This window comes from Tachysurus fulvidraco, chromosome 4 (genome assembly GCF_022655615.1).
Source record: "Tachysurus fulvidraco isolate hzauxx_2018 chromosome 4, HZAU_PFXX_2.0, whole genome shotgun sequence".
Taxonomy (NCBI): Eukaryota; Metazoa; Chordata; class Actinopteri; order Siluriformes; family Bagridae; genus Tachysurus; species Tachysurus fulvidraco.
Genome location: NC_062521.1, coordinates 4,399,510 through 4,422,723, shown reverse-complemented (window position 1 = coordinate 4,422,723; position 23,214 = coordinate 4,399,510). Strand labels below are relative to the sequence as shown.

The window sequence follows — 23,214 nt, the reverse complement described above, 5'->3', positions numbered from 1 at the left end:
GTGCACACACACACACTCACACACACCGTGAACACACACCCGGAGCAGTGGGCAGCCATTTATGCTGCGGCGCCCAGGGAGCAGTTGGGGGGTTTCGGTGGGCACCTCAGTCATGGTATTGCCAGCCCCGTTGGGGGGGTTGCCTTGCTCAAGGGCACCTCAGTCGTGGTATTGCCAGCCCCGAACTCGAACCCACAACCTTAGGGTTAGGAGTCGAGCACAGTACCTCAGTAATGCTGTGTGAAAATACACATCAAAGATTTTATGCACTTTACTTGCATACAAAAGATGGAAATCAGCTGTTGTGTGTCTTTTCTGAGTTACACAAACAGGAGGGAAAAGTTCGATCAAGAAGCTCTGAAGGTTTTGTTTTTTTTTTTGGTTTGTCACATGGTGGAATCCTTAAAGGTTTAAGATCAGAGTTACACTTAAGATCAGTAAAATATTACACAAAACATTCACTGATTACACAAGACATCTACTACAAATATAGAATACCCTCCATTACCTTCACAGTCCATTTCTCGGGACGTCACGCCGTGTTTCTTTAATACAAAGTACTATAGTATGCTCTCTGCAGATCAGGTTCCATCTTCTGGTCTGATGAGATAAACCAAAAGAGAAGTATTTGGAGCACAGGCGGGTTCCTCTGTACTTTATCGCTCTTGTCCTCCTGCCAGCGCTGAAACAGCTGATCTCCCAGTCCGTGCTCTCCAGCGATGACTCTTCACTCAAGACTGAGTGGCATGTGCAGATCACTGATTCAAAATCACGCTTTCTTTAATCCTCTACACGTGAGCTCCCACTCAGTGCAGCCTCTAGGCCTGGGCTTTTTGGGCCATTTGATTTCTAGGGTTCTTTAATCGTTATGCAGTACAGCTATTAACTGAACGAGAGCAACGCTTTAACCTCTTTGTAGCATGATCATTTGTACTGAAAGCCGTAACCAAATAAAATCGCATTATTAAATTATTTTAGTAATACAGTAATCCCTTGTCACTTCGCGGTTCAAGTTTCGCGGTTCAAGTTTCGCGGCCTCGGTGCATCGCTGATTTTTCAAAAATATTCATCGAAATATAAAAATAAAAAGGATGCCAGACGAAGAGAGAAACTCTCTCAGAGGCTTCGTACATACCCACGGGCGCTCAGACAAGGCACGTGATTGGTTCCCGGCGCGAGATCTGAGCTGATTGGCTGCGCATCATCGCGTCCTCTCCCAGCTTCTTCCCTTGTTGTATCTCGCCACTCTCGTTCACGCTGTCAACTGTGTCTCGCTTATTGTGTTCGAAATTAACATTTCGTTAAGCCCTTACAATGCCTCCTAAGCGCCGTGCCCCTGCGAAAGATTCCTCTAATGAGCCCAAGATGAAGAGGAAGATGATGAGTGACCATCAGTGAAAAGGTCGAACTTAGGGCCGATCCTACTTTGCGGATTTTCACCCATCACGAAGGGTTCCGGTCCCCATTAACCGCGATAAACGAGGGATCACTGTATAGAGGAGATCAGGGACAGTTGTAACACTTTTTTGCAATTTTTAGCAATACATCAAAAACCATTTTTACTGGAATAACCAATTTGTTATGTTATAAACTTCAATCTGTCAACTGCTGAAACAATGTGTTTAAGTGGTTTTATGAAATATGTACAGGCTGCAAAATTGATTTTAATACAGTCTCTCCATGTGTACAGGGACGGTTGTAACGCACGTCGTCTCGTGTGAGCTAGCTTGACTGCTAGTTTGACACTTGTTAGCCATTTATATTTTTAGCTTACAAAATAGTGATTCTAATAATACTTGTTTGAATTCATAGACATTTGATCCTATAACAGCATCCAAAAAAGTATATCAGAAAGAAAAGTCTTTTTTTTTTTTTTTTTTTGTGCCTCTGTTCAACAAACAAAGGTGCAGATGAACTAAAAACAAATTTATACAGTGTTTATTCTTGTATTTTTTCGATAGAAAAGGACAACGAGATTGAGAATTCTGCTTATATGTCCAGTGTTGTGCATGTACGTAAGCCACGACGTATCGATCCTCTACCAAAAGTATCGTGTTGATTTAGACTCGCGTCGCTTTGTTCTGAAAGCGAAAGCAGACACACATCCGTTATCTATATATTTATTTATTTAAATGTCCGTATGCTCTTACGGCATATCACCAGCAGATTACAACTACAGAACTTTTCTCGTTTTTCCCCCCGACTCATTTCTTTTCAGTTCATTCTCTGAAGAGCAGGGGTTTGTACTGATGAGGGCCACGCAGGTGAGATGGATTTCTGGCTGTTGCCGGAGGGATATTTCAGGCCGAGCTGTTTGTTACATGTTTAACATTCACACGTGTGCTTCTGGGATGACCCGGGTTAATAACGTTTCTGATTTCTCATTCGTAGTGTGTGACGGCTCAGGATTTCTCACCTGTCCTTGAATTTCTGCTGTTCTGAACTCATTGGAGTCAAACAGGGCAGTGGAAGCTCCGTTGTACAGGCATCGGATTACTGATCACAAGGTTGTGTTTTCAGATCCCTGCACTGCCAAGCTGCCTCTGCTGAGCCCGTCGAGAACGGTGCTTTGTGTAAGTGTCTGACAAACGTTGTAGTACAAAGTAGTCAGACAAAAATACCAAACTTTCTACTGACACTCATTAGTGTTTTATAACTACACTGAATGCTAAATTAAGGGTGGGTTCGGGCAGATAGTCTTACGTTATTCCTTGAGGTAGGGTCGTGAAATTCTGTTGATATTAGAAGCACATTTTGACTTCGTGAATGCAACATTTTTAAAAGAATTGATTAAAACCGGTACTGATTTTATTCATGCCAGCAAAGTTGGAACTGTTCACTAATGCACCCTTGTCAAATATATGTTAACTGTCAGCTGGTACAAGTGGTGCATTGTAAATTAATTAGAGCAAAGCATTTAATTAAACCTCCTTCTAACTAGGGTATCCATTTGAATAGTCATCTTAATTAGCAGATTATACCCTTGAGTAACTACAGCTTTGTAGTTGGTGAACATCTAAAGGACGTTTTGTGAACTGCTGGGTGATGTGCAGTCCAGAAAGGACTTTACATCTATCTTCTTTTCTGTTTGTTGCCTATTGAACGTACGTACAGGCGTACTGAACAAGACGGCTTTGCAAACAAAGCCTTTAAAAGGAAGAAAGCCAAGATGGTATGAGTTTCAGGCACTACAGTGTAAGTGAGCTTCCAAGAAGAAATTCTGAACACTGTATCTTTTGTTTTGATTGGTCTAATTGTCGCATGCATGGTTACATGGACATGGTTCCACAGTTTGGTTCCTGTTGCGGTTCTTTAAATGAAAACGAGATGTAGATTAAAATGGTGTGATAATATCCTATTGGCCTACCAGCCACGTGGATCTGCACCACCACCACCACCACCACCACCACCACAGTGATAATAACTTTCTTTGATTTAACACCTCTCCTGGAAAGAAAAAAAGATAAGAAGTATTTAGGTGGTATTTACCTGTCCTCCTGGGTCACTTTCTACCAGTTTGAGTGGCTGTCTTGTCCGAATCCCTGCTGAGAAGCACTGAAGCACTACAGAGAACCATGCTCTTGCCTTCTCCTTCATCCTCTACATAGCAGTCTTTCAGAACAGGATCTCTGTCACCATTAGAAATTTTCTGACGACTCTGTGGTGGCCAGTTGCTTCAGGTATGGACAGGAAAATGAAAAGGACCGGAAGGTACAGGAAGATCTGTCAGCTCCGCATTGTGGCCCAGATCAGGGAAATGGTAGTGGACTACAGGAAGAGGAGGACCACAACCTGTCTCATTATGAGGGACCTGTTTGCAGCAAGATGTATATGAACTGTACAATAGCTCGTCACTGTGCTGGGACACTATTTTGCACAAAGTCTGTTTTAGTTTATTGGACAGAAGTTGGAATATTTGAACAACCACCATCCAATATTCATATCCATTAACACTGCTACTTTACTCAATTTTCTTTTTCCACATTGTTTACTATACATTGGTTACACTGTCTCTATGGAACCGGGCAGGAATCAAGAACCTGGAGTTCTTGGTCCAGCCTGACACTTAACAGCCAATCAAAAAAAGAGGCTACACAATAGCCAATCAGAAAATAGCACTATCTGGGTAAGATTTAACGCAACAACCAAGGAAATAATCAAACATATTAATTCGAGAGGGTATTTTCGATGGTCGGTTTGAACAAAACCCTTAACACGAAACAGCTTGTCTCTGGACGGGACGTTGTCCTGTGGTCAGGACATCGAACTGTGAGGGTTGGAGATGTCACGCTTGCCTGTCCTCAAAACTTGAGAGCCCTGTACCTCTTTATGCTGCAAGTAATAGCAACTGCAGCAATGGGGGAATTTCCCTCTGGTATGAATAAAGCCGTCCATCTAACCATCGATCGAGCGTTCAGACACATTCAGGCCTCTTTCACCGCCATACATTTGTATTTTTTTATTTTTTTATTTTGGTAATCATGATTTCCTTTCCAGTGTGCTTCAGCACTACCATGTCATGCTTGCACTAAAAGCAGCAACTCAAATGTATGAAAAAACAAGTGCTAATGTGGACTTGATTCTCTATCTCAGCTTCGAGTTCTCTCATCACAAATAAAGAGGTTATTTCTGTCTGCCTAGTCTTCTGTGTCAGTTCTCAAGGCTTACTTATTGTGCCACAGAACAGTCCTGAGATCCTGGGTAAAAAGACAGATACTGTGTTCTTTTTTATTACTGATAAATAGCATTCAAAAGGCAGAGTAATACTGGATTGTACTTTAATAGCGCTTCAGATTTCTAAGGTGAGGAAGTTCTGAATCCTGTTGTTATTCTACGGATATTGTAAAATTTTGTGCTACTCGTTTCATGAACAGAAAATTTCGATTACTTGTTGGTGGGCAACGGGTAACAGACCGAGGTCCTGTCTTTTGCACGGTATCTCTCTGTGCTTTTTTAATCGTTCATGTTCCACTCAGGATTCCTTCTCATCCCACTCCTGGACATATGGACTCTGAGGTCAATAGGGCAGAGAGGAAGATCCTTCTTTTTCCTCCCACTGCCTGAGGCACAGATGTTCCACCGTCACTTATTTTTATCTAGAAGGTGTGACTGACCTCCCTGATCAGCATCCTCTGCACTCTTCTTGCTCTCTGTGCCTGATAAAAGAAAGCAAGGTGGTGTGAGTGGGCAACAAGCGTGTCTGAATGGTGTTCATGTTGTTGTTTTTTTTTGGCTTTTTACTCACTGGGCAGAGAGTTCGGTTCTTTTTAAAATAATCATAGCTACACAGATCACAACATTGAGCATATTACAAATGGCGGTAACGGTTTGTATCCGTGCTCATTTGCTTCTATTCGTAAATATATTCTCAGACGCACCCGATATCCAACACCTGGTATTGTTTTGCTAACAGGAAGGCAAAATAAAATGACAGATAAAATGATCTGGAAATCATTTATAATTAATAATGGCAGTCAAAGCAGATGAGACTGCCAACCGTCTGACCCGAGCGTACAGAGCAATATCAGTAAGCATCTTTATTGAAATCAAGTGCAACATGCCATGAATTATACACACACACACACACACACACACACACACACACACACACAGAAAGAGGTATGTGAGTATACGGCAATGCAGTGAACATGAGAGACAATGCCGTGTGAAAGAGAGAGCATGTCATTTCAACAAGCACCGAGACACACGGTTTCTTCCCCCTCACTCAGTTCATCACTCAACTCCACCGTAAATGTCGTACGTCGTGTTTTCGAGTCACACTAGACTCTTCGACAGGTTCCTATTGAATTTAAAGGGTTTTTTTTTTGTTCTCATGTGAAGCCTATACCACCGAAAGTCAGTAGGAGTCGGAGCACCGAAAAACAGACGGTGTTAAATCGGTGGATAAATAAATAAAATTAGAGTCCAAAGATTCGAGCCGTGATTCCTTGGACAATCCGCTGGACTTCAAAGCTGTCCTAGAGCTGTCTCTCATTCTCGTTCAGGGTCAAGGGTCTCGGGAATATAAAGAGAAAGAGGCCCTTTATGGACACCAAACTACCCCCGCAGGAGACATTTTTCTCCCTCAAAACTAAACAATGTTAGGCGTCTCAATTGAAGTCTGCCCTTTTGGAGGAAATGTTAAGACCATAAACTATTAATGGACAGCTGTCTGTCTAGATGCCCAAGCAAGAGACTGTTTCTTTGTATTGAATCCTCATGTGGTGCATTACTCCTGAGAGCCATAAAGTCTCAGTCGGGGTCTCTGTCTTTCTCTCTTTCTTCCCACTGCTGACACAGTAAAGACGGTCATTAGTCATAAGAGTGTTTGGGAATATTGCAATATGCAGCAGGATGATTATCGGTTGTCTCAGTTTGTGGTCCATTTCCTGCACAGCAGGAGAGTGTGAGACACCTACATCAGTGGAGTGTGCGAGAAAAATAAGTAATGGCATTCGGGTGAGGAGTGAACAGGCAAGAATTTCTCCCTCTCACGGTTTTCATGCTGGTCCTGTGAGGTTCGGCTGTATTTGGGAGAAATATACAGTATTAAGTCTTAGTATGTTAGTAATATCTGTATTCTAATGTTGGCGCTGGATGGCATGGTAGCTACCTCACAACACTGGTCATGGGTTCATACTGTATGTGTTCAGATGTGATCTCATTAGCTCCTTTATTATCCTTTTATTAACTTTAATCATTCAACTTTTCCATTTAATTACTGCTTCACTAAACCAAATGCCCAAAGGAAAATATCAAAATTTCTTTAGCTGCTTTGTTAAAATTCTACAAAACAGTTTTATAGAATTAAAGGTGGGGTCTCCGTTGTTTGAGAAATGCTTCAGAAAACCGAGTCGGGACGACAAACAAAACGAAAAACAAAACTAATGTGTAGCCAATGAGAAGAAAGGGGCGGGGCTTGTGAATATGTGGCGGACAGAGTGTTCAGTGCGCATGTGTGACATTAGCATAAAGTGGTTGTAACATTGACATGGAGGATAAAAACAAAGAAAGGAAGAGAAGAAAGGCTCACGATAAGGCAAGAAGTAGGACGTGTTAATATAGGATCAGCTTTCCAGCGCTGGAGAGAACTGAAGGAGCAGGAAGTTGGCCACATATTCACAGGTTGGAGTTTCCCGAGTCAATAACTCCTGAGCTAAACGCTGTTACTACACAAATAACACCTCTTTTCTATCGTAGTAATGTAGAGAGGCAGCTACAACCGTGTTTTGTGTAGTAGCAGCGTTTAGCTCAGTAGTTATTGACTCGGGACACTACAATCTGTGAACATGTGGCCGACTTTACTTAAGACGCCGAGGCGCTTTGTTTGTTTGTCTACAACCGTATTGTTCTTCCCTTCAGCTATGATAAAGACACATTTTTTTCCATTAGTCGCCTGGGTTATGTATGTATGTGTGGGCGGAGCTATCTATAAAGGGGTGGGACCCATTTGGGTTAGGGGCGTGTTTGTTTTGGCTTTCAAACACCGGTGACCCCGCCTTTAATAAATTATGTGAAAAGAACACTGGACAAAGTAATTCAACAGTATTTTTTCCCTTTTCTCCTTTGTCTGATCCGTTTTATAATAAACATTTTGCTCACTGCATTTAAGATTCACACTTTTCACAGTTGTCGTTAAGAGGTTTTCAAGTGGAAAGTGTTCAGCGGTCTGATTCGACCCGGAGTCATCGAATCCCGGTGGCGTCCGTATCACAAGTATACAGTATATTATTGTCGAGGTATCAAAGTAACCGCTAAACAGCTTGAAAGCTGATAATTAGCAATGCAATTAACACAGCAGTCATTGCAATTAGTGGCATAATAATCACAGTGGCACACAGAGTACTTTTGACTACGTAGAGATATATTTATTATGAATCAATATTATAAATCATATAAAACGGGAGGCACAGAAGCCTTTATTATCGCCACATATACATTACAGCACAGTGGAATTCTTTTCTTCACATAGCCCAATTAAGGAGGTTGGGGTCAGAGTGCAGGGGCAGCTATGATACAGCGCCCCTGGAGCAGGGAGGGTTGATGGCCTTGTTCAAGGGCCCAGCAGTGGCAGCTTGGCTGCGCTGGGCCTTGAACCCCGATCCTCCGATCAACAACCCAGAGCATATGTTGGTATTTATAGATTTCACACAACAGTATAGAGGTAGATTGACTGGTATCCTTATACGATATCTCCTTTGTCCTCTTATGTAACGATATATCTTGTTTTGTTTTTCCCTTTGCTTCACCGTGAATAAAAATGTCTGACATATGAATTCAAACTGAATATATTCACGTGTATTCTTTCAATCCCTACAGATCGACCGCATCGTATTTTGCGTCTTCTTGGAAAACGACTATGGGATTTACGACAGGAAGATGTCAGACTACTTCCCTCCAGGTATTTAATCATTTTTGGTTCTCACTTTGCTTTATTTGCCATTTTGCAATTCCAACGCAGATTGAACCTGCTAATTTACATTAACACAGATGTCAACCTCGCTTTGAAAGGTGGTTAACATGCTCTTTGAGTACAGATAAAGCCGGTGAAATATAAAAAGCTTAAGAGCTCATGCACACATCATTCATGCGCACACATGTCAGGCTTTATTCATGCCTTCAATAACACAAGTCAAGAAAATTCTTAAGGGAGAGAAAGAAAGAAAAAAAAAGGGTTGAATCACAGTAAAATGATCACAGCATTTTAAACAAGCTCATATGAACCAAAGCTAGTCTTGGTTCTTGGCTGATGTGGAAATATGATGGAGCGGTAGTTAATTTAATGTTTAATAGGCAGAGTCCTACTGTACAAGACATGACTTTGGTAATAAATCGATGCTCAAATTAAAAATGTCCTTTAATTCATTGTCATTAATTTGGGACTAAAATTAGAATAAGAAGCAGATTTGCTGCTCTTTGTAGCAGCCGCGGTCTTCGGCGTTCTCGGCGTCTCTGACGAAAATATTTCTATTATTCTCTTTGGGTTCTGTTCAGACTTGAGTGCGTGTGATATATCAGCTCGAGTGAGGAGCGGTATTAAGTCAGACATCGCTGTCAGACGGTTTACTGTAACCGTAATATATAAAATACAGTACGAATGCTTCGTTTTCTCTTGCACCAATCAGAAACACCCCCTCACACCACCACCACCACCATTATTGTAATCTTTCAGCAGTCCAAATAGATAAATAAGATAAAAAAATATTATGACATGCTGGATCAAGTGCTATTTTATAAGCTGATATATTCATTATATAGCCGAGGTTATTCATACAGCAGTGTACTATGGCAATAAAGCTCGTTCGTTCATTTTCTACCGCTTATCCAGCGGTAAACTTCTCGGGTCACGGGGAGCCTGTGCCTATCTCAGGCGTCATCGGGCAGGATACACCCAGATCACGACGTACGACATCATCGGGCAGGATACACCCTGGACGGAGTGCCAACCCATCGCAGGGCACACACACACTCTCATTCACTCACACACTCACACACTACGGACAAGTTTCCAGAGATGCCAGTCAACCTACCATGCATGTCTTTGGACCGGGGGAGGAAACCGGAGTACCCGGAGGAAACCCCCGAGGCACGGGGAGAACATGCAAACTCCACACACACAAGGCGGATCTGGGAATCGAACCCCCAACCCTGGAGGTGTGAGGCTACGTGCTAACCGCTAAGCCACCGTGCCCCTCCTGCAATAAAGCTCTTATTGCTATATTATGATTTCTATATTATGATTTTCTATAATCATAATTGTGTTTGGAATTTTAGCTGGACTCCATGTTTACATTAATTCAGTCCGTGATCTCAGCACATTTGTAAAACAATAACAAACAGCATGGCCACAGGAAATAGGTCCATACAGGACTCCAGGTCCACTGTAATAAGACACAAGTTTGGTTCACCTCCTACACCATCCACTGCCTATAATTGACCCGGCCCATGCCCATGCCAACCAGAGGCACACTCATTTTACCTAAAGCAAGATAAACAAGGCTGGTGTGAAGATTCAACAAGGGATGACATACTGTATAGGTTTCTAAACTGAATTGCTATGATGTGATATTTAACGCTACATGCCGGATAGATTAATTTGGTTGCCCAGTAAAATGACCAAGATGAACAACAGAATACTTTATTGTGGTTGTAAAACTCTGATGGGATTTCCAAATGAAGCTATTCATTCCAAGAAAATCTCACGAAACACCTTCAGACACAAGCAGGTGTGAGTGAGTCAATGAGTCAAAGCTCTGCCAGGTTATATTTTATTTTGATTCGCTCACTGACGTTGACTCGGTGTTGGCTGAACCTCCTCCTACACCACGAGCTCTGATTCTGTCATCACCTACAGTCATCCAAATCTGGAAAAAGACCTCTGAGGTAGAGTCATCCCTTGTCAGTGAATCACAGCCTCTCGCACCTCTACAGGGCTGGTTCTCGTTCGATCGTCAGAGTCGGCATGTCTCTGGTGGTGTGCGAGTGGTATGTGATCCTTAGAGTCTAGACCTCTCTTTGGTCTGTCTTTAGCATTATTCTTACTCTTGTTCTATCTCTTTTATGGAGTCTCCTTGGACCCTTGTGAGAGAAAACTTCACCCGGTTCCCACAAGCCGTTTCCCATCTCCTAGTCACGTACCATGGAAAGGGCACTGCTCTCAAAGGAGACTAGTCCTTTTAGTACTATCCCTTTGCTTCCCTGGACAATAAACAGTCATAATATTTTAGTAAAGAATGCTTTGTAGACCTGTTAGCCTTTCTTTAGCATCCCTGTCACAGCATCTAGAGAAGGGCCTATGTGATGATGAGGCTCTATGGAGAACATCTACAAACAGGGGCACCAGGGGGACTATATTATTCACTACAGTGTTCACAGACACACACACACACACACACACACACACACACACACACACACACACACACACACACACACACACACACACACACACACACACTCTTTCCCTGAGGCCTTGCTAAAGGACGGCAGCCACTGGAGAGTCTCTGATTATATTGCGCTACCTCCTGCACATTCAGCCCATCTCTTTGAGTTAGCTTGGGGAGATGAGATAGTGTGGCTGTTTTTTTTTTTTTTCTCTCCATAACCACTCTCAAAGATTACACCAGCTAGAATGAGAACGTCGCAAGCCCAAATAAGCTTGTGTATGAAAACACACTTTTACACGGTCACACACACCGAAGGCATTTCTAATTTTTGGACTATTATTTTTCAAACCAAGTCATGTTAGATACTTTTTGCCTTATTTCAGATTTACACATACAGACTACCTGTTTGTCACTCTTTACCCTCACTGCTCCAGGGGCGCTCTATCATGTACCCTGCACTCTCACTCCAAATTCTATTTGCCGTTATATACCGTATATGTGACAAAATAAAGCCGTCTATTCTATATGTTCTAGTATATTTTATTAGGGTGGGCTGGTACAAATAATAGGTGGGCCTATTATACAGGGTTAGTGGCCTTTAACACCTAATCCGGTTCTCCCCATAACCCCGCCTTCATCCCATCACATACCGCAATGTAAATACAACATCCCTCTCGTCGGTAGTGGCGAGATGTCCTACATGGGAAACAGAAGCATGCGTCCCTTAGAATACAGTACTGCAGCCTCGGTCATGTACGATACCTGTAATGATTAAATGAGCGGAATATATTATTGAAAGCACACGTTGGGTAATTAGTTAATATCGGCCAGAATGGGCAAATCGCTAATCGCTGGACTGGGGCTGAAATAGCCAAGAGGGGAACCTGTTGAGGACTGGGGAGGAGCAGTGCTTGTGGAGATTTAAACTGGAAAAGCTGTATCCTCTGATGCACTAGCAACATAGACACTAGTATTGCATTATAGGCTTAAATACAATACATCACACTATACATCAAATTGTAGCGGTAGTGAAATAAAAAAACGTAAGAAAGTTAAATGTTGGTCAAATTATGAGCATTAGTTAGCTGCTGCAGAGCAAGACATACGGTAAACTGTGCCTTCTATTCATATCTGTATTTCTATCAATTCAATTTCAGATAATAACGATACCAATAATGTGGTTTTGCAAACGTTTTTGTCAGTGGACTTTTGTCAGTGGTTGTATAGGGCATTATTAAAATGGAGAATCAGGTGCGGTAGCAAAGCAAGCAGCGTTGTTATTAAAATGACAGGTGGTAAAGGTGAAAGGTTTGGGAGATTATAAACGGGTAGAGCTCATTTCGGTGTAGATGACGTGGTGGCTGCGGCAGAGTCGCCGATGTTAATCGTGACCTCTGTGTGATTAATGAGATCCGTCTGCTCGCTGAAGATCTTAAAACTGCGTTCATATTCATGCTCTGACAAATTCTAGGTCTTTCACCCAACGTTAGTGGGTTCTTTATCAAACCTAATGACCGCACACCTCCTATCCGGCATAAGGGTCTTCGTTACAGCCGTCATGTCAGACGTTTGGAAAGTCGATCTAGGCACAAATACCTGGTCATTATCGGAGATGAAGCATACTTATCCGGTGTAAGTGCCACCTTCAGAGGTTCGTTAGAACTTTAGTCCATATTGACTAAGGAAAGTGATATTGAATGATGCGGTTAACATATAGATATGTGAATTATGACCTCAGAACACACAGTTCTCAGGTTGTGCAGAGACAGTGAAGAAGACCAATTTAGCACCGCTAGTGTTCCCATCATAAAAGCGTGTGAAAATCTAAAGCCATGGAACAGCCTGGTCCCAGCACTTCATCATCGCTGCAGGAACCAAAGAGCCAGAAATGACCTGCTGCTTTTTTTGTACTGTGCCTTAAAGGCCTGTCATATTCTGTTCACTTATTCACGTTCAGTTCGGCAGAAACGTCACTGTCACTTTAGCCCTCGTATCGCAGCCTCCTGTTATATCTGTCTCCTTCTTGTTTTGTCTCTGTCTGTTTAACAAAGTCTTACACAATCATCCTTCAGATCAATTCATTATCTTCTTTTTCTTTCTTTTCTAATTCTCAGCATTTAAGTTTAGAGAGAAAATATCTCTGTTATAATCTGTTTTATATATATATATATATATATATATATATATATATATATATATATATATATATATATATATATATATATTAGTTAGAGATATAGTCACACTTTAGTATAACTTTTAATGTATCCCTTTCGAAAGCTGGAACCTTTAATTATCTCAAGAACCCTTAAGGAATCCAAATGCTTCAGAAAATGCTAGTTTTTTGTGACCCGATATCACTATGACATGTTTCTTAATTTTGCTGTATGGATTATGTCTTTTTGTACATAATTCATGCTATTTTAGTTTACTAGCAGGGTTATAAAAGACTATGAGAGTTTAGTGTGTGTGTCTGTTTGTGTGTGTGTGTGTAGGTGTGTGTGTGTGTGTCTGTCTGTTTGTGTCTGACTGTTTGTGTGTGTCTGTGTGTCTGTTTGTGTGTCTGTGTGTCTGTTTGTGTGTGTCTGTGTGTATGTGTGTGTCTGTTTGTGTGTGTCTGTGTGTCTGTTTGTGTGTCTGTGTGTATGTGTGTGTCTGTTTGTGTGTGTGTCTGTGTGTGTGTGTGTGTGTATGTGTGTGTCTGTTTGTGTGTGTGTCTGTGTGTGTGTCTGTCTGTGTGTGTGTGTGTGCGTGTGTGTGTGTGTGTCTGTCTGTTTGTGTGTCTGTGTGTATGTGTGTGTCTGTTTGTGTGTGTGTCTGCGTGTGTGTGTGTGTGTATGTGTGTGTCTGTTTGTGTGTGTGTCTGTGTGTGTGTCTGTCTGTGTGTGTGTGTGTGTGTGTGTGTGTGTGTGTGTGTGTGTCTGTCTGTGTGTGTGTGTGTGTGTGTGTGTGTGTGTGTGTGTGTGTGTGTGTGTGTGTGTGTGTGTGTGTCTGTTTGTGTGTGTGTGTGTGTGTCTGTTTGTGTGTGTGTGTGTGTGTGTGTGTCTGTTTGTGTGTGTGTGTGTGTGTGTGTGTGTGTGTGTGTGTGTGTGTGTGTGTGTGTGTGTGTGTGTCTGTTTGTGTGTGTGCCCAGAAGGTGTTGATTGATGTTCTGTAACAGCAGCTCAGACAGTAATGTGGGCCGAAAAGCAGACCACAGGTTTATATGAACACACTTATTTTAATACATTATAGTTTCTATGGTAACCACTACAGACTACACGGGGTCTTGTTTGTACAGTACGGTGGACGATAGACATGACTTCCGATTGTTAATAAACACATAATTGTTCAGACGGTGACATTTACCGTAAGGACACGTTTATGACAGGAGCTTCCAGTGTCAGTGTTTCTTCCACATTGGGGACTCCTTTTAGAAACGTTATCTTATTAACAATTATATTTTTCCAATTGGTTTATTATTAGTGTTATATTTTGTGGCATGTCGACCATGAGCGTGTCGTTAACAGCAAAGAACACGCGCTTTAATGTAAACCTGTGATCTGAATTATAGCTGGAGCCACAGTCATATCTGACATAAGAGAGAATCAATCAACACCTGACCAATCAGGTTTGAGAAACTGAACTGTACTGTGGTATTGGCACAACCAGGATGGAAGGAGACAGACCCGTATGCAGGATAGCTTCAAATGATTGGGGTAAATATTATATTAATAAATATGATATATGATCATATTAATAAATATGAATGATGACACTTAACAGGGACTAAACATAACGAAGGGTAAACGTAACTAATGATTCCGCGCTGCCATCGGCAACGCGCTCACTTAAATATACAGTAAGAGACAATGAGACACGATTAGGAACAGGTGTGGAGACAGGGAGGAGCAGACGAAGGCAGGGCAGACACGTGACGAGGAAGGTAAACAAAGGCACTTAGCCAAAAGTCCGGGATGAGTCCTGACAGGTCTAATGAACCTTTCAGGGTTTACGTCAGGATTAAGTATTAATAACGAGCGGATTGTTCCAAGAAAGCAGACAGAAACACAGACAATATATTAAAAATAGTAAAACTTAGTAAGAATCGAAGAAGAAGAAGAAGAAGTTTTATTTATATAGCGCCTTTCCATAGCTCAAGGTCGCTTTACGCTTCACAAATACAGTACATTCAGACACTTGCATATACACAACACATAATACATATAATTGCATTAACCGAAATGCTTGTTAAATAGATATGTTTTTAACTGGGACTTAAATGCACCCACAGTCGATCCATAAAAAGACAAAACCGTTTGGAAATAATATAGAAATTGTTTAAAATGCAAGGAGCTCACTGGCTGTCAAATAACTCAGCAGGCTTATGATGTTAAAGTAATTGGTGTTTCAGGTAAAATTGTGGGATCTAGTAAAAGTAATCATTGTCTAGGCTTCTCGGGGAAGGAGAAACGAGAATCCGTGCAATGAAAAATTGTAAATGAAACCCAATATGTGTCACGTTCTTTTTTTTCCCCCCCTGAAATTGGAACGGATCGCTGTCGATACGCCTTAGTGCACTCTGTCTATAAATTGGGTCTTGCCTTTTTCTAAAGTTATCCATGCTATGCAATTAGATATGAAGTCTACGCGCAACACTGCTCTTGTTCATTCATGCAGTTCTCTCTCTCTGGCTCGCTCTTCTAACTCACTCCCTCCTCCAGCAGTCTTTTCTATATTTGCCGGGCATTCCCACGTTTTATTTGCACATAATAGGGAAACCACCCGCTTGCTTTAATAGTGGCCTTCCTGAGCTCGTGTTTGTGCTGGAGAAAGGCTGTAATTTGTAAAGCCAGCTGTTAGCGGGTGTGTACGCGCTGTCTGTTGAAATACAACAGGGGGTCGTAGACTGCCAAAAAGGGGGTGAAAATGAAAGCTGAGCACGCCTTGCTGTCACTTTGTTCGGAGAGTGAATATTGAATGGGACATGGCAGGTTAACATCATCAGAAACACCACGGGACTGTTATAGAGCGTCACTGCATGTGCCATTTTGCATGCCTCAGAGAACGTACATTATGTGCAAAGAAATTGTAGGCGATGAAGTTTCCTTTTGAGTTTCTTATATATATAAAAAAAATCGTATACTTTTAAAAATCGCACGATGTCGTGATTGTTACGTGTTTAATTACGACTAACTGTATTTCAGATGTGTACTAACAGTAAGATAATATTTTTTTACTTTAAGAGCTGTATTTGCTGATATAATGCAGTACAGTGCTACAATATGGCCTAATGGTTAGAGAGTTTGACTCCTAACTATAAGGTTGTAGGTTCGAGTCTCGAGCAAGGCACCAAACCCGCTGCAGCATAAATGGTTGCCCACTGCTCCGTGTGTGTGTGTGTGTTTACTGCTGTGTGTGTGTGTGTGCACTTTGGTTGGGTTAAATGTAGAGAACAATTTCTGAGTATGAGTCACCGTACTTAGCCGCACGTCATGTCACTTATATTGGCTAGAATGCAGTACGGTGCTACAATATCGGCTACAATGCAGTACGGTCCTACAATATCGGCTACAATGCAGTACGGTGCTACAATATCGGCTAGAATGCAGTACGGTGCTACAATATCGGCTACAATGCAGTACGGTGCTACAATATCGGCTACAATGCAGTACGGTGCTACAATATCGGCTACAATGCAGTACGGTGCTACAATATCGGCTACAATGCAGTACGGTGCTACAATATCGGCTACAATGCAGTACGGTGCTAATTTGTTAGGCAGTAAGCCAGTTTTTCCTTTTTGCCGTTAGTTGCCGTTTTCTCCACGGTTAGATATCCACAACAGGGGGCGTGGCGGTTGGAATTTAAAATGTACTTTACCATGGTAAAATCTGAAACATCACCTCGCATTGTGAGAGAGAGAAACATACTGTAATAGGACCAATTTAGCACCACCGGTGCTGCAGACAGTGGCTGTCATAAAACCTGGGAATATATAAAAGCCCAATTCTTGCACCTCATCATCATCCCTGCAGGAACCAAGGAGTCAGAAAGACCTGTGGCTTATTTGTACTGCACTTTGTAGATCTAATGGCAGATATTCATGGCAGATATGTCGCTGTATTTCTTGTTTCTTTCCAGCTTTCTTCGTTTCGTTCGTGTCTTTGGTGCGGTGGGAATTTTAAACCTACTTTTCGGTTCCAGAAGCTGATCGAGGGATTGAGGACTAAATGTCGAATCAATATTGACTTGGGGAAAGATTCTCAAATTCAGAGTCTCGTTATGCAGCTAAACAAATTACTTGCATGGAGTTCAAATAGGAGTCTCATATATAAATATCATGATTTTTTTTATTATGTATTTATTTGTTTGTTTGTTTGTTTGTTTATTTAATATTATTTTACATTTTAAGGTACCAGGTCTGCTTCCACCTTTATTATTCGGCAGCCAATAGAATAGCACTTGATCCAGCGCATCTTATTACCGTATATGTGTTTTTATTGACTTTTTAAATATTTGTTTGTTTATTTTGAGTGGAAATTCATTCAATTAAAAATATAATGCTGATGTTTTTAATCATTTTAAAACATAAACAAAAAACATAACATAAATAACACTCTTTGAATCAATAGTTAATATACATTTCCTGTTAAAACGATCTTTTCTAATTAATTAATTTAATAATAGCCTCAAATGACACTTTAGATATTTTGCTTTTTTTTTTGCAAAACATCAGTTTCACCCTCAGATTGTGGCCCTCACGTCTGTCAGCTAGGGAAGGTTGACTTTGTCTGAATACCAATAATTTTGTAGTATTTAAAAAAATTGTTTGCTAATACAAAAATAACGTCAAATAATAAGATATCGAAATGAAAGAAGTAGTGAACAAGACTGGAGTGTCACACCTCGTCTACCGCGATGCGCATCCTTAGAACAGGTGAGGCCGTCTTTGTTTCGTCAAGTGAGACTTTTTAATTCGTTTGGAAGAGTATTCTGTTTTTCATCACAAACTACTGGTGTAATTGATTGATTGCAGGAGCTGATTGGTTTGGGAGGCTGTGTAACTGATTAAAATGAACTTGGACACAGGCAAATCGAAAGAGTTCCAGAACGCAATCTGCTCCCTAAAGATTTGTGTGTGTGTGTGTGTGTGTGTGTGTGTGTGTGTGTGTGTGTGTGTGTGTGTGTGTGTGTGTGTGTGTGTGTGTGTGTGTGTGTGTGAGACAAACCTGATGGAGGGAAGTGAAGAAGGCTATTTGCTGGGATTAGTACTTAATGAAAACTAGCCGTTGATTTTTTTTTTTTCTTCGCCATACATCTGCGCTACCGTTTATTTTCTGAGAAGAGGATGAGACGTTTGACGGAGACATGAAGCTGCGATCTGTCTTACATGAAGTGGCCAGGAGGAGATTCATTTCAACATACAAAATAAATCTTTCTTTTTTCTTTTTTTTTTCTTCTGTAGTATGGTGATTTCCAGTATGACCAGTGGTTGCATTTTGGCCATTAAGGAAAGCACAAGGAGCAGTGTGTTTCTGTTACGGTTCATTAACTCAACAGTATCAGATGCAGATGTGCCAGCTGCTGTCAGGCTAAAAGAACATTCAAGAGATTGAAAGCATTAATATTTGCACTGGTTTTATATATATATATATATATATATATATATATATATATATATATATATATATATATATAAACATGCCGGTCCCTCTGGTTCACTGCTACTGTAGGTCTAAATCATCACCACTACACTGATGGTTATAAATTAAATAAAATATTTTCATTTGATGCAAGGTTTATTTTTTCTGCCTTGTTGTGAAAGGAAAAAAAAGTTAAAAGAATAAGAAACACCGTTACTTTTTCGTATGCGTTCGACTCGAGCAGAAGTCTGTCGGCTTTATCCAGAGTGTTCGCTGATGCACATTGTCTACCTAGAACATATGACATGAATATTTAACTTGAGTTTTAGCTGGGGTGTGTGTGTGTGTGTGTGTGTGTGTGTGTGTGTGTGTGTGTGTGTGTGTGTGTGTGTGTGTGTGTGTGTGTGTGTGTTTGTGTGTGTGTGTGTGTGTGTGTGTTTGTGTGTGTGTGTGTGTGTGTGTGTGTGTGTGTGTGTGTGTGTGTGTGTGTGTGTGTGTGTGTGTGTGTGTGTGTGTGTCATGACAGAGGTGGGAGTAAGTCACGCATGTGCAAGTCACAAGTAAGTCTCAATTCATGAATGTCAAGTCGAGTCTTTTTTTAATATTTGTCAAGCAAGTCTCAAGTCTCAAATTTGCGACTTACAGTGTCTGACTCGAGTCAAGTCATATGACTTGAGTCCCCCAGCTCTGGACTAGCCTTTTGAGGATTTTCCACCCTTCCTGTCAAATCATTATTTCCCTCCAATCTAACTATAATTTAATTTTCCTTGTAAGGAATGTCCCAAGAAGGTCTTATATTCCTGTCCTTGTTGGCTCATTTGGTCTCCACACACACACACACACACACACACACACACACACACACACACACACACACACACACACACACACACACACACACAGTTTTATACATGTATAGCGTGTGTATACATGCTCCTTACTCTAACCTCAATTTCAATAGCCATAAAGAAATGTATAACAGCATATAGAAAGCTCTTGACAATCACCATTTTTCAGGGTTTTTTTTTTTTTTGGGGGGGGGGGGTCCTTTTTCAAGTTTACTTGCATAGGCATGGACACGCCCTATAACAAAAATAGAAGAAAGATGAGAAGATGACCAGACAGAGTGAACATTGTCCCTGTTATAAATATAAAATGGCCAAAATGCATAAATTTTATTGGCCAAAATTAATTAATGGCCAAAATGCAACCATTGGTCAGAATTAAAAAAAAACAAAGAATTATTTTGTACTGTATGTTGAAATACCACTTCAGATTATTACAGATTATTGCTCTGTGTAGTTTACGGTGCAAATAACCGGCTTTGCCGATTCAGAAGAGAAAATAAGAGAAATTAGACTAACAGTCAGATGAATGGTGTCATTAACACAGGAGCCTCATGTTAATGCGTAAAAACGGGTTTGAATAACCGAGGCGGTCGTTTTTCTTGCGATTGGATGTGAATTAGTTCCACAGACAATAACTTGTCGAGTCAAGCAAATGTTTACAATCGTGACACCATGTAATCTCACGGATTTCCGCAAAAAAAAAACTCTGATTAAATTCGTAGCCTCATCACGAGCCATAAACATTCACTCTACTCTACAAAAATAAATAAATAAGTAAATAGATAGATAGATAGATAGATAGATAGATAGATAGATAGATAGATAGATAGATAGATAGATAGATAGATAGATAGATAGATAGATAGATAGATAGATAGATCGATCGATCGATCGATCGATCCACTAATTAAACCAAATTCTTTTTAACCCGAGACGTAGGTCTGGAATCTGTGATGTTTATAATGACTGGATACGACAGACATTATTCCACCGTCTTGTTTAACATAAATCACATAAATGATTTGTCTCACTGTGAATATTCTGTCTGCACGATGCAAAACAAACACACCGTTACTGCAATGTCGTTCTTATCAACCCAGACATGCTCGATCTTTCTCTCCCTGATAGATAACGATGAATGTGAGGAGGGGAACGTGGCCCACACGGAGGACGGTGAGTGATAGTGCTCTTTACATGGGATATTACACAGCTGAAAATCCCTCATGCTACAGTACCCCAGTACATTTTAGGATTTGTTTGGTCTTTGGTTCATCATTCCAGCTGCACAATTACCAATAAACAATAAATGCAGAGTCTGCGTTTTCTCCGCTGGTCTCTGGAATAGATTTCTGGCTGCATGTGTGCTGAGATTGCAGAGCTTTGTACTGGGGCTCGGTCATCGTGATGTTCTCAGGTTTACGACTGAACAGTTTGACCAAAATACTGAGGAGGTTTATTGAAACAGATTTAGCCCAAGTTTCTGAATTCAGGAAACAAAACAAATTAAAACTAGATTTGTAAAGTTCGTCACGACGAACTTTGATGTTGGCTTTGACGATGCAAGTATTCGCAAGGGCCGGTGCTTTTTGGAGGCGAGTGGATATAAGAGTCAGTGTTACTTTTGGAAGCAAGTAAACAGAAAGCTAGGGTGCCGAACATTTCGAGGTAAGTGGAGCAAGCATGTGACGTCATCAGTATACCCGTGAGGAAGTTCCCCTCATTGTGCTGAGTGTTTTGATATGTCACATGTCCATGTTGTAAAAAGATTTTTGATTTTGCATATTTTGTGGGCGGGGCTGCGGCCCAACCGAAACAGCAAAAGTCGGGACACCAATTTAAAACTTTGTTCAGAGTATCACCCTAAAGGAGCTGGCCGAGTTTGGTGTAGATAGTTCGAAAGCTTGCAGAGTTCTAAACCTCCAAAGTTTATAATGGGAGTCTATGTGGAAAAAGGCCATTTTGAGACCCGGTACCGGAAGTACCGGTACTCGGATTGCTTAGAAAAGTTACTCTTGATAAATTTTTGTCTAAGCTTAAATAGGAAAACGGAACATAATAAAAAAAAACAACAGCCTCATCTGCATGGACGATGCGTTACGAGTGCTTGAGGCTAGAGTTCGATCCTAAATCTTTATCCAAATTGATCTGAATAAACGAATCACAATAAACTTCACTTTCACACTATTTTCATCCACAGGACTAACTAGTGTGTTACCTATATTATATATATATAATAGTATATAAAACTATATTATATATAATATATAGTATTAACCATAAGTCATAACTACGTCGGTGGGATTAAAAAGATGACCTTGTCTCAAGATTATGACCCCGAGTGATTTCTCTAAGGTCGACGAACAGACCACTACTACCTCTGAGTTCCTCCGCCCCATTATATAGGCCACGGAGATGAACAATTAGAGCACTAAACAAGCACAGATACAAATAGCAGCATTGCGTCACGCCTCTAATCCACAATCATCCATGGTGATCTGAATAAATACCGTACCTAGCATAAGTATTCACACCCTTTCCATATTTTTTTTTTATATTTTGAGGGAGTGAATACTTATGCAATTTGACTCGCAAAGCTCTGACCCAGTAGTGACACATTTTCCATTTAAGCCTTAAAACACACTCCAGATTGGAGAATTCACGGTGTTCGATTTATAAAATTGAAGCCATGTGACATGGCAACGACTTTCGTCTCTACATCGTACGTGTTTCCAACGAGGGGATTCTGTCGCGACTGTTACGTTTGCTAACGTGATGAATTAAAGACAGAGGTAAGAAGGAAGGATCCTAAGTGAGTGCTGTTTACAATGCCAAAGTGCAATGATATTCAACAGTTTGGCAGGAACGCGTAGTGCAGTCATGTCCTATTGGCTATACGAGGAAGTCTTTGCACGGTCGCTCGCTAAGTGTAATCAGCTTCCCTTCTGCTGCAGTTGATCCATTCCAATGATTGCCATGTGTGTTCCGATGCCAGCTTTTTTTGTGAAATGGGAAGCTTAGAGGAGATCTACAGTGAATTGAAATCCTCTAGTTATGTTGAGGAGTTGTGCTCTTTCTTTACCTCTGAGATTTGGTTGTAATTACACATTTTAGAGACCACAAATAACTGTCGAATTGATATTTATCAAGTTTCTCTTTTGGTTTCGCTTCCACCGTAAGCTCAGGAGAACTCCCGATTACAAAGACACACACAAACCCACACATACCCACTTTCACCCGGCTTAGCCTCTGTTTCATTTTGTAAACGTCTGATTGTCAGCCAAGCCCTGGCCTTTAGCAGCGCTGCAGTTAGCCAGACTTTCTGGATCCAGTTCAAGAGCACAAATGGCTGCCATTCTCACAAGGAATTCAGGCTCTTTTGTAGCAGTGCATCAGGCTTCTTTTTTTTTTTTTACTCTTTTTTCCTTTATTTTTCATTCTTTTTCTTTTCTTATTTTTTTTTAAGATCTTCTTTTTATTCTTTAGGACAGTGGTCCCCAACCCTTGGGCCAAATGGTACCGGGCCGCCCAAGGAACATTAAATTATTTCCATTTTATTTACTGTGGTGTATTTCTCTCGGGTTTGTGCGACTTTCCATGGACGAGAGATTAACCGGGAGCTGAGAGAAGTCACCTAAAGCCGCACCAATACCGCGAATGCGCAAAATATCATGATATCGAGGTGGTTTTAGGTGACGTCTGGAGCTGAGCGGCTGCAAGGCGTTGTAGCTTTGGTGGAGAGAGAAGGTGTGTATCGCTCTTCTCTCCGTTCACCGGTACTTTCTCATGATTAACAGTGCTTGGTGTACGTGTATATTGTGTTTGCTCAAATTTAACCCACAAATTAGCAAAAATGAG

The 23,214-nt window shown here is 41.0% G+C and overlaps 1 protein-coding gene across 5 annotated transcripts in view; it reads left to right on the top strand.

The window, feature by feature from the left end:
* Positions 1–23,214, top strand: part of macrod2 (mono-ADP ribosylhydrolase 2) — a 597,474-nt gene that overhangs the window by 529,462 nt on the left and 44,798 nt on the right. For 3 of the 5 annotated variants that reach the window (XM_027165902.2, XM_047812438.1, XM_027165904.2), the window contains exons 9-10: positions 8,320–8,401; positions 20,488–20,532. In XM_027165902.2, coding sequence (XP_027021703.1) covers positions 8,320–8,401; positions 20,488–20,532 — 127 coding nt within the window. The remainder of the gene's footprint in view (positions 1–8,319; positions 8,402–20,487; positions 20,533–23,214) is intronic. The other 2 variants (XM_027165903.2, XM_027165906.2) reach the window with 1 other exon arrangement.